This window comes from Dromiciops gliroides, chromosome 3, assembly GCF_019393635.1.
Source record: "Dromiciops gliroides isolate mDroGli1 chromosome 3, mDroGli1.pri, whole genome shotgun sequence".
NCBI lineage: Eukaryota > Metazoa > Chordata > Mammalia > Microbiotheria > Microbiotheriidae > Dromiciops > Dromiciops gliroides.
The window spans coordinates 490,465,551-490,477,780 of record NC_057863.1 but is presented as its reverse complement, the minus strand read 5'-3'; the positions used below and the strand labels follow the sequence as shown (position 1 = coordinate 490,477,780).

The 12,230-nt window shown below is 36.7% G+C and overlaps 1 protein-coding gene across 1 annotated transcript in view; it reads left to right on the top strand.

Moving 5' to 3' along the window:
* MPHOSPH8 (M-phase phosphoprotein 8) overlaps nucleotides 1-12,230 on the top strand; it is a 61,095-nt gene that overhangs the window by 45,530 nt on the left and 3,335 nt on the right. The window contains exons 11-12 of the mRNA XM_043992478.1: nucleotides 2,966-3,120; nucleotides 11,860-11,987. Coding sequence (XP_043848413.1) covers nucleotides 2,966-3,120; nucleotides 11,860-11,987 — 283 coding nt within the window. The remainder of the gene's footprint in view (nucleotides 1-2,965; nucleotides 3,121-11,859; nucleotides 11,988-12,230) is intronic.

Genomic DNA, 12,230 nt, shown 5'->3' with positions numbered 1-12,230 from the left:
TTTAGAGGTAGAGCCAAGATGGCAGAGTAGAGAAGCACTCAGCCAAGGCCTTTCACATTATCCTCCAAATAGCTGTAAAATAACAGCTGAAATTTAATTTTGGAGTAGTAGAACCAAAAAAAGGTTGACTAAAACAATTTTCTAGTCCAAGACAACTTAAAAGGTTGACAGGAAAGTTCTGTCTCACTGGGGTGGTGGTGGTAGGGTCAGGAACACAGTGAATACTCTGCAGAGCAGGCTATGCCACAGGCCCAGTAGTGGGCCTTGGAGATGGCTTCATTGGCAGTAGTAGCAGCTTCAGGAGTTCTCAGCCCACAGATGGGAATGGAGGGAGGGGATCAGATAATTGGTCAGAAGGAGATTGCATAGAACCTTTTGCTGGCACTGGGTTCAAGGCCCGGTTGTATTGCCCATACATAGTTCTGGGTCACAGTCCCAGGGCCAAAAAGAGTTATGATACTTGTGGCCACGGGGATTTTAGGTTGTGGTCTCAGGGTGGAGAGAAGTGCTCCTTGAGGAGTAGGGACCCAGGTCTCAATCCAAGACAGAGTGGAACGATAACAATTATGGCTGCAGAACAGGGCACCAGGCATAGTCGAGGGACAGGAGAAGTGTTAGATTGGTAAATACAGGAGAACGAGGTCCCTTCCTGCATAAAGAGGCAGAGCACAGGCCAGGAGAGCAATGACCACACCTTAGATCATACAAGTTTGGAAGCACAGACCTTCATGTACCCAGAGCTAGCTCTGAAAATAGCAGCAAGAAAGACCTGAAGCTTGAAACAGTGCCCCCTCCAACCTTGGAGCAGAGCCCAACTTTAACATTAAATTAAAAGTCAAAAAATGGACTGGGGGAGGAAAAAAAAAGAGCCTGACCATCAAAATTTATTATGCTGACAGGAAAGATAAAAATGCAAATTCAGAAGGGAAAATTAATTCAAAACAGCTATATGCAAAGCATCAAAGAAAAATGTGAATTGGTCAGAGGTTTAAAAAAAAATTCTTGAAAGAGTGAGAAAAAAAATGTTTTAAATCAAATTAGAAATTTAGAGGAAAAATTGGGAGGAGAGATGCAAGAAAATCATGAAAGAATCAATAGCTTGGTAAAGGAGGCACAAAAGTTACTGAAGAAAACAACACCTATTAGTATAGTGATTCCATTGTTATATGAGTCCTACCACATTTCTTTTATGACACAAATATTGTGATGATCCCTAACTAGAAAGAAGAAAAACAGAAAAAATACTATGGACCAATTTCCATAAGGAATACTGATGCAAAACTTAAATAAAAACTAACATGGAGCTTACAACAATATATTATAAAGATTGTACATTATGACAGGGTGAGATTTATACCACCAAGAATGCAGATATGGTTGAATATTAGGAAAACTATCAGCATAATTACCCATATCAATATCAATAACAAAAACAAAAATTATGGTTGTTTTAAGAGATGCAGAAAAACCTTTTGACAAAATGCAACACTTATTCCTATTAAAAATCTTGAAAAGCATAAAAATGGACCTTTCCTTAAAAAAGGTAAGTAATACCTATCTAAAACCATCAGCAAGCATTATCTGTAACAAAGATGAACTAGAAACATTTCTGTTAAGATCAGGAGTGAATAAGGGGCAGCTAGGTGGCACAGTGGATAAAGCACCAGCCCTGGACTCAGGAGGACCTGAGTTCAAATTTGGCCTCAGACACTTACTAGCTGTGTGACCCTGGGCAAGTCACTTAACCATCATTGCCCTGTAAAAAAAAAAACAAAACAAAAGTTCAGGGGTAAATCAAGGATGTATGTGTGTATACATACATACGTACATACACATACACCTAATACATTTATTGCATATATGCAAAACATGGCAGCTTTTTTTGAGGTAACAAAGAATTGGAAATTGAAGGGACAACCATTAATTGGGTAATGGCTGAACAGGTTGAGGTATGTGATTGTGATGGAATACTGTTGTTCTGTAAAAAATGATAATCAGGATGCTTTTACAAAAGCTTGAGAAGACTTACATGAACTGATGCAAAGTGAAGTGACCAGAACCAGGATACCATTGAACATACTAACAACAACATTTTACCATGATCAACTGTGAATGACTTGGCTATTTTCAGCAATACAAGGATCCAATACAATTCCAAAGGACATATGATGAAAAATTCTGTCTGCTTCCAGAGAAAAAACTGATATAATCTGAGTATAGATTAAAGCATGACTACACATGTAAAATCTATGTCAAATTGCCTTTTCAAGGATGGGTGGGTGGGAAGGAAGGGAAACGATGTGAACTCAAGATTTTTTTTTAATGTTAACAATTTTTACTTACATGTAATTGAGAAAAAATAAAAATTAAGTTAAAAGAAATAAGATATCATTACTTTCAAGTACATATAATCATTTCTTAGAAAAGAATTTTTAAAAGTCTTCTATAGTGGTTAGATTCTAAGACTCATTTTTAAAGAGAGCAGAAATTAACATTTGTATATGCTTAAATACTTGGTGTTTGCTGAAGTCCTTAAAAATGTTAAAAGGCCCTAAAAAGTTTCCTCTAAATTTTAAATAGTCCTTGGTAGTTTTGTTGAGGCTATTTATTGGCAAACTTTTTTATAAAAGTACATAAATTAAACTTCTGAATAGCTTTGTTCAAATTTGGATTGATTTTTGTGTTTATACTTAGGCGTTTAGAACCTCTGGGTCACTCCTTCAAAATCTGAATTATTTTAGTTAATAATAATTACTACTAATCCTACTAAGGAGGTAATACAATAGAAATTTGAAGCTCTTACCATTAAAAGTTTGTTTCACAAATAATATTTGACTATTCTATATGAGATATGAAAAATTGCTTTTAATCATCAATCACTTTTCAAATATGTAAACTTTTAATGGATTCTAATGTAGAAAAACTTGCCTAGTGACTGTGTCTCTTCCTCATTTTCTCCTTTCAGGCTCTCAAGAGTAGCAGAGGAAACCATAAGGGACTACTTTGAAGCCCGGCTCGCCCTCCTAGAGCCTGTGTTTCCAATAGCGTGTCACCGCCTTTGTGAGGGTCCAGACTTTTCAACAGATTTCAATTACAAACCACCACAGAACATACCAGAAGGTGCCCCTTTTTGGTTTTCTTTTGTATGATTTGTAGATTGTGGTAAAAATATTATCTGATTGGAATCTTTCTAAACGACTTTGTCTTTTATATTAGGGTTCAATTCCAAAGGTATTTCTAGGGATATATACTTTATGGGAAATGAAGGAATCCCTGTTTTGTTTTGTTTTTTCCTTTTCTTTTTTTTCTTTTTTGCGGAGCAATTGGGGTTAAGTGACTTGCCCAGGGTCACATAGCTAGTAAGTGTCAAGTGTTTGAGGCCGGATTTGAACTCAAGTCCTTCTGAATCCAGGCTTGGTGCTTTATCCACTGTGCCACCTAGCTGCCCATGAGAAATGAAAGAAAACAGATTTGTAATGCAATTGACTAGACCAAGTATAACCAAAAGAGGAGCATGCTGAAGATGGAATAATTTTGAAGACTTTGAGAGTTTGATTCTGAAGTTATCTAAAAGGGGAAAATGATAAAGGCTTGGGAAAAAATCTGAAACCTGATTACCAAGAAAAAGGCAACTGATGACATTGATAATTTATTAACTCATTTGCTACATTCCCTACAAAATTGTTATGACAGTAAATGTTACATTCATTGAGGACATGGTTGAAAAATATAAAATGTGGGAATAGGCAAACTTCTTCTGTAAAGGATATAGTGAACATGTTTTTACAATTGTACAATTGACTGAAAGGTCTAAAAGAGTCCAACATTCCATTGAATTTGATTTTTGGCTATAGAAATATTTGATCTTGCATGGCAAAATACCACTCTGCTCCAACAGTTGCCTTCCATAATATGTCATAATCATGCCAAATTCCTTGAAAGATATAAGAACAGAAGTGACTCTTTCATAGTCCTCTGGTTATTAAGGCACAAATGAAGAGATGTATACTTGCCATAGATGTTTACCAGCATTATGGAGAATGTCCATCATAGAGTCCAAATTAAAGAGCTGTTCCACAGAGGTGATGTGGTCTTCCAGATATTTCTTTTTGTAGATGCTATTATTTTAGTATCTTCAATCCCCAGAGTATTTCAAAGCCTCCTAAATGAGAGCCATAATCACTTTTAAAGAGTTTTCCCATTTAGGAATAACCAAGTAGTTAAAGAATGCTTTATCAGATTATTATTTGCAATTTGATGGGTAATTCATGCAGCTTGTCTATTGGTACATGTGTTTTGGGCAGACATTATACACGGTTGACTGGGTAAGGAATTAAACAAGAGGAAAGCAAATTGGATTGCCTTTGGAACATTGCTTATTTCTTTGTCTGGTGATAGAAATAAAGGGCCCTCTTTTTTATATATAGTTAATCTTCTGGTAGTGTTGTATATCTATGAGTCATGGAACACTGTTGTTTCTGAGGAATTGAAGTTGAGGATCTGCAAAGGGCAGACAGTACAGTACATGGTGTGGGGACCAATTTTTAATTGGGGAGTGCTAGCTAAGCGGCTCGCCGTAATATTGGGGCAAGGAAGGAGACTGGCAGCCTCCCTCAAAACAGAACAAGATTTATTTTAACAACAATGAACTGAAAAAAAAAAAAGAACAAAACACAAACAGGATCAGTAGGATCAAGGGAAAGGAAATAAAATGGGGAAAGGGAAATTATAATACCTGAAAAAATACCACCGCCCAGGAATCAGCTGAAAATACGCAGCAGAACACCTGTCGCTTTCCAGTTTCCACCTAGAATGCCCAATTCTCCTCCCCCAAACCTAGAAACACCCCACACAGTCCAGCCAATGGGATGGCCGCTCTGACAGTCACATGACTGCCCTCACTAGGCTTCCAATCATTATAATTTTGCCAGGCCCATGTAGGTGTCCTCAAATAACAATTAATTCTTTACAGTGGCGATTGAGGATGCTATAGTGAATGAGGAATTATGTGGTAGAAATTTTGTAAAAAATGTCATCAGAAAAATGTATGGCCAGTAAGAGTGAGAGATAATTGTTGGCTTTGGCTCAGTGTGTGCTTTTGGTTTCAATGCAGTCCAGTGAATGTGAGGAAGGCCCCTAGCACACTGGTTGAACAGACCAGCAGATTTATTGGAAGGCAGAGATAAGAATTGTATAGTATGGTCAAGCATGGATGAGTTGAGATTTATTTCATTGAAAGCAGTACCTACAGTGATAATAACACAGCTTAATTGGAGAATTTCTCCTGTATGTCTTGTTTTTGGTTTTTTTTGTGAAGCAGTTGGGGTTAAATGACTTACTAAGTGTCAAGTGTCTGAGGCCAGATTTGAACTCAGGTCCTCCTGACTTCAGGGCTGGTGCTCTATCCACTATGGCACCTAGCTGCCTCTCCTATATGTCTTTTAAGACCAAGTTTAATATATAATTGAAGCTAGGTAATACAGTGTATAGAGTACAGGATCTGGAGTCAGGAATACCTGAGTTAAAATACAGCCTGAGACACATACTAGCTATGCGACCCTGGGAAAATTACTTAACTTTTTTTCTGCTTTAGTTTACCTCATCTATAAAAAGGGGGTGATAAAAATAACACCTACCTTCTAGGGTTGCTGTTAAGGTTAAGTGATAAAATATTTATAAAGTTCTTTGCAAATTTTAGCATATAAATTCTAAGTGTTTTTTCTTTTTCTTTCTTTCTTTTTTTGGGGGGTGGTGGTGAGTCAGTTGGGGTTAAGTGACTTGCCCAGGGTCACACAGCTAGTAAGTGTTTAGTGTGTGGGGCCGGATTTGAACTCAGGTCCTCCTGAATCCAAGGCCGGTGCCACCTAGCTCCCCCCTAAGTGTTTTTTTCTCATCAGATATTGAAATGATTAATTTTTTTCCTTGCATAGCTCAGAGGAGTAAAAACATGGAGGATTTGAGTAATCATAGTATTTGGTTAAACATTTAATTATTGTTAGTTTTTCTTTCCATTTGTTTATTTATTTGACTTTGTGGATATGTGAGATGTCTCTTGCATTGAAGGAGGAATGATGAAAACGATGTCCACCATCCTGTTGGTGTCCAGTACATGTTAAAAGAAGAATACAAAATGAAAATTAGTGATAAATGACAATAAAAGAGGTCTGGTGATGAATTTTCTTGAAAACTTACTGCCCTTTGATTGAAGGCTATATTATTAACTAGAAAAATAAATTGGATAGGGAAAAACAATTGAATAATTGACCTTCCTTTCATGATAGCACCAGCCTTCCTATAATAATTGTTTTATGACTTAATCAAACAGGATCAAGTGACTTGTCTAGGATCACACAGGTATTCTCTGAAGCTAGATTTAAACTCAGGTCTTCTGACTCCAGAACCTATGCTCTCTATCTATTGTACCACCTAGCTGTCCTTGTATATTAACTACTTGTTGAATAAACATTCCCTTAAATCATGTAAACAGTAATTGAAATGAGGGCATATTTGTTTTTCCCCACTTTACTCTAGGATTAAAAAGAATGCAATGGGGGGGGCAGTTAGATGTCGCAGTGGTTAAAGCACCAGCCCTGGAGTCAGAAGGACCTGAGTTCAAATCTAGACTCAGACACTTGACACTTACTAGCTGTGTAATCCTGGGCAAGTCACTTAACCCTCATTGCCCCGCAAAAAAAAAAAAAAAAAAGAATGCATTGACAGTATTTAAAGATTTTCTAAATAAAGTCTATTATCACAATTAAAAAAAATTGTTTTATGAGTAATCTTGAGCTCTCCCCATCCCCCCACCCCCAAAATTTTTGTTTCCTGGTAGCCAGCTTTATGGCAATAAGCTTCTCTCTACCTAATAACTTGCAGGCTTTAAGCAATAGACATAGCCTTTATTTGGAGGGGGGGTGCAATAAGGGTTAAGTGATTTGCCCAGGGTCACACGCTAGTAAGTGTCAAGTATCAGGTCTGATTTGAACTCAGGTCCTCCTGAATCCAAGGTGGGTGCTTTACTGCACCACCTAGCTGACCTAGTCTTTTACCCAGATCACATAGCTGACTGGAAAAGGACACAGTCCCTTTAACAACCCCAAGGTTCTCCTTGAAATGAAGGCCTATATTTTTAATACTTTTATTTTTCTGAAGATGTTATATAACTCATATATACTGGGGTCTTTAAAGAATTGAAACTAAGAATTAACCAAAAGACAGTAGAGCAGGGACATGGTAGATGTGAGTAGGCCACAGTCTGTTTCAAATGAGATTTTATACAGCTAAAGCTTGTAAAAGGTATTAGCAGAGAAATGTATAACAGAAAGCAAGATGGCTGGTTATATAGGGAGACCAAGGAATAACTCATAGCCTATGGTCTCCAATTCCAATTTTGTAGAACTTGTCAGTGGCTATGCTCTCTTGGCATAGTTTTTTAAGAACCCAAGGTCAAAAGACTTTGTCTCAGTGATCCCACTGAGTGTCCTTGGGGACACCAAAGACAAAGGAAGGTCACATATACAACAGAATATTCACAGCAGCTTTTTTTTCTTGTTAAGAAGGACTGGAAATAAAGTAGATTACTGTCAATTAAGAATGGCTAAACAAATTGTGGCATGTGAATATAATGGAGTATTACTAAACTAAGAGATGATGGATATGAAGAATTCAGAAAAACATGGGAAAATGTAGATGAACTGATGCAGAGTTAAGCAGAATCAGAATAGTACACTGAGATTTTTGAAACCCTCTGTATATGATGACTAATGTAAATGGAAAAAACAAAAAACGGGGCAGCTAGGTGGCACAGTGGATAGAACATTGGCCTGGATCCAGGAGGACCCAAGTTCAAATCCAACCATAGACATTTGACACTTACTAGCTGTGTGACCCTGGGCAAATCACTTAATCCTCATTGCGCCCCCCCCCCCCAACCCACACCAAAACAAACAAACAAAAACAACCACCACCACCACCAAAAAAAAACAAAACAAAACCCTGAATGCTTCATAATGCATCTTATGTGTTTTATCCCCATTAGGGATTATTCATATCCTCAACATTTAGCATAATGTTTTTCACATAGTAGTGCTTAATAAATTCTTTTAAATTCATCTATATGTAATTGTAATGATCAAGTTATCCCCAAAGAAGAGATGGAAAAATTTACCTTCTTCCCTTCTTTGTGGATATGGAAGTATATACATACATACACATATACATAAATACATGTATGTGTGTATATATGTATATGTATACACAGATACAGAGAGAATCAGATTTGGTTAAAGTGTTGGTTAGTTTGGCTGAACTGTTTTATTTTCTTCCCTTTTATTTATTAAATGGGATAGATGAACTACTTGCTATGGAGGGAAGGCACCAAAAGATACTTTGGAAATGGAGATTATCAGTGAAATTAAATAACAGGGAAAATAAAGGGGAAATAGTATTATCTCTACACTACAATGAGATATTGGCTACAACTTTTCAGTAATTAACACTAAAATGTTGAGTTTAATTTCCAGAATAGAAGTTGCATTTTAGGGGCAGCTAGGTGGTGCAGTGGATAGAGCACTGAGATAGACCTGAGTTCAAATCCGACCTCAGACACTTAACATTTACTAGCTGTGTGACCCTGGGCAAGTCACTTAACCCCAATTGCCCTGCAAAAAAATAAAGAAAAAGAAAAAAAAGTAACATTTAAAATCCATTTCATTTAATTCAGTGAAACGGTTAATTCAACAAAATTAAATTGTATTTTTATTTTTAAATCACCTTTTTCAACTTTTAAAAGTTAAATTAAATTCATTATCCTTTTAAAGCTCAGAATCACTTTTTTCCTATATTTGCCCAGTTGACTGTTTCTACTTAAACTCTTTAACAGACAGAATAGAAAGAATTCTTCTGGCATTAGGAAACAGAAGTTCTGGTTTTCTCCTACTTACTAGGTTTTTGACTAGTAAATCACTTTCTTTTGCCTTGTTTGAAACCAGAATATGAAACCTTGCCTATCTAAAGTCATGAACATAATGCATCAGGGCTAGAGGATCCTCTGGTGCTTGGGGCTGTGACTCTGTGGCTTAGATTTTTAAGCATTGTTTGGGTTGCAGATGAGTAAAGGTCAGTGTCATTGATAGCAGTTTTCAAATGGTATCAAGTTTGTTGTACAGGATAATTAGTGCAAAAATGCTGACTACTGCCCAGTGTGACAAAATATCTTTGAAATAAAAGTGTATCTCTTGAGAGGTTAGTGATGCTGTATACACAGGCCAAAAGAAAATGTTCTTTTCAAGGAAAAGGTAAAACTGGAACAAGGTAATGAAACTAGGAAATTTGATATGTCCCTGTTTATTTAAAGTCATTTTTAGCTCATAAACAGGAGCCTGGCTTTGGCTAATTAAGGTAACTGGGCAGTGCTGCTCTCAGAATGAGGCACACCTGACTTCAACTCATGACTCAGTGGTGCAGTGACTAGGCCACTAATTTAACCCTTCAGGTGCTCTGAGGTCAGCTTGTGTACAAGATAGGGAGGTGAAGGCACTTTGGGTGGATAGACTCTGCAAGCGGCAGTTTTTTCCAGTTTTGCTTTGCCATGGAAGAGGAAGTGAGATGTATTGTTGGGTCTGATAAGAGATAGAGCTATGGAACATACAGCCCGTTTTGATTGGCATATTTCTTTTGTCCTCTAGTGTTCCAGTACTCCAGTAAAAGTTACGTTGTAAATTTCACTGCAAAAAAATCTAATCGAAGATTTTATTAGATTTTTGAGGACTTTGTGTTCGTTTTGCCGTTCATTTCGGGGCAGAGAACTTTATTTAGTAGACTGTGAGCCAGGGAGAGGAAGGTTAGTGTGAATTGTTTATACTAGCATTTTATGGTAGCTTAAAGGATTTAAACTTTTGGTGCCACTACTATTTGCTCATGATTTTGCCTGTTCTTATTTATTCTTGGGGGTGAGGGGGCAGTGAGGGTTAAATAACTTGCCCAGGGTCACACAGGTAATAAGTGTCAAGTGTTTGAGGCTGGATTTGAACTCAGGTTCTCTGTATTCCAGGGCTAATGGTATATCAGCTGCTCCACCTTTCCAGAACTAAAGTTCAAGAAAAAGATGAGGACCGATTATGTAGATTTGGTACTCATATGCATTAGAAATAACTGATTCCTTGGGAGCAGATTAGGTTTACTGGGAGCAGAGAGGCCAATGACAGCTCAGAGGTATACCGATGTTTGGTAACAGAATATAGTAAGAAGAACCAGTATGACAGGAAGAGAGTATTCCTGGAGAAAAGAAGTGATGTGTAGTGTCTCTGTAGTGTCAAAAGCTAAAGAAAGGCAGAGAAGGCTGAGGGCTTTTTTAATTAGAAAAGGCTAACAGGTGGTAGAGGTTAAAACATCATTGGTCATCTCTGAATAAGGAGTTTCAGATGTGTAGTGGCATTGGAAGCCAGATTGCAAGAGGTTAGAAAATGAGTGGGAGGTAAAGAAGTGACGGCTACAAATGTGACATCTTTTTCTAGAAATTTGGCTGTGAAAGGGAGTAGTATGATATGGCTTCAAGGGTGTTGGTGCAGAGGAGTTGGTATTGACAAAGAAAAGGGCCAGAGTCTGGAATGAAGGAGAAAATTGGATTTGTTTTTGAGGTGTGAAGTGAAAGGATTGGGGGCGATACCGTAAGCATATTGAAAGAGGGTAGTTTATCTGTCAGATTTATGGACAGGGAAGAAGTTAGAACCAAAAAAGTATAACAAAATGTAAAATAACTAACCCATGGTTACATCACTGGTAATTGGGATTTGAACACACACAGCCTGATTTTAATAACTAGCTTTGCCTTCCTTATCCTATTTTATTTGATATCCAAACTTTGCATAGGCATGTACAATGGATATCTCCAACTAGGAGTATTTACAGTACTGTCATTTGTAAATATTTTCTCCTTGCTGTTATTTTTGAGCCTTTTTCCTCACCATTCATTTCTAGCAAATCAGTACCTGCCTTCTTACTTTTCCCATTATTACCACTCTAACAAAAATCCTCCTAAAGACTGCCACCCATGGTAGAAAAAGGAAAGCCCTTGTAATAAGTATTTATGGTCCAGCAAAGTAAATTCTCGCATTACACATATCGACAAAAGTATACTTACCTTGAGTTTGTCGTTGCATTGATCAGAGTTCTTAATTCTTCTGAAGTTTGTCTTTATAGTATGTTGTTAATTGTCTAAATTAGTTTCCTGATTCTGCTATCCCTTCTTACAAATCTTTCCAAGTTTCTCTAAAACCATCCCTTTTGTCACCCCTTTTGTTTTGTAGCTCAGTGGTATTGTTAACAAAATGTGTCTATCTGTACTCAAATTAATGGGCACCACTTTTCAGTTCACTATAAAAGGAGCTTCTATGAATATTTGTGCATGTGTCCTTTTACTCTTTTAAAAAAATTTCTCTAGGGCATCATTAAACTCTCTTTTTGCCAGATCGCTTCCCAGCAGTTTTTGTTGAATACCTAGGTCTTACCTACAATAACTGTGGCCGTTGGGTCTATTGAACACTAGGCTACTGGTTTTGTTTTCTTATGTAACTTGTGTATTTAATGTGTTGCAGTGATTTATGTCTCTAATTAAAACTAGTACCAAATTTTGATGATTGTGCTTTGTAGTATAGTTTGGCATTTGGCATTATTATTAAGGCCCCCTTCCTTTTCACTTGTTTCCACTGTTTCTCTTTAGATTCTTGACCTTGGTTTTTCCTAATTAATTTAGTTAAACTGTAATTTCTATAAAAATGATGGTGCTTTTGGAGAATTAGCTAATTATTTTATTCTGTTTGTGTATGAAAAGATTTCATTGTTTTGTTTCTTTTTATTTAGGCTCTGGAATTCTCCTATTTATATTCCATGCAAACTTTTTTGGCAAGGAAGTCATTGCTAGACTTTGTGGACCATGTAGCGTACAGGCTGTAGTTTTGAATGACAAGTTTCAACTTCCTGTATTTCTGGTAAGATTTGTGTATATGTAACTGAATTGAATTGCATTTTTTAGTCTTTCTAATATCATTTATAAGAGTTAATAATAGTCTTCATGGTGGTGTTTACATTTTACAATGTCAGATTCCTTAAGTAATAGAAGTAATCCTTGGTTGACCAGTATTCAAGGAATGAATAATTAATTATCATTTAATTGGGAAAAATCCAGAATTAAATGCAAAATCCTGACCGAGTTTTTATTAAAAATTTTTTTA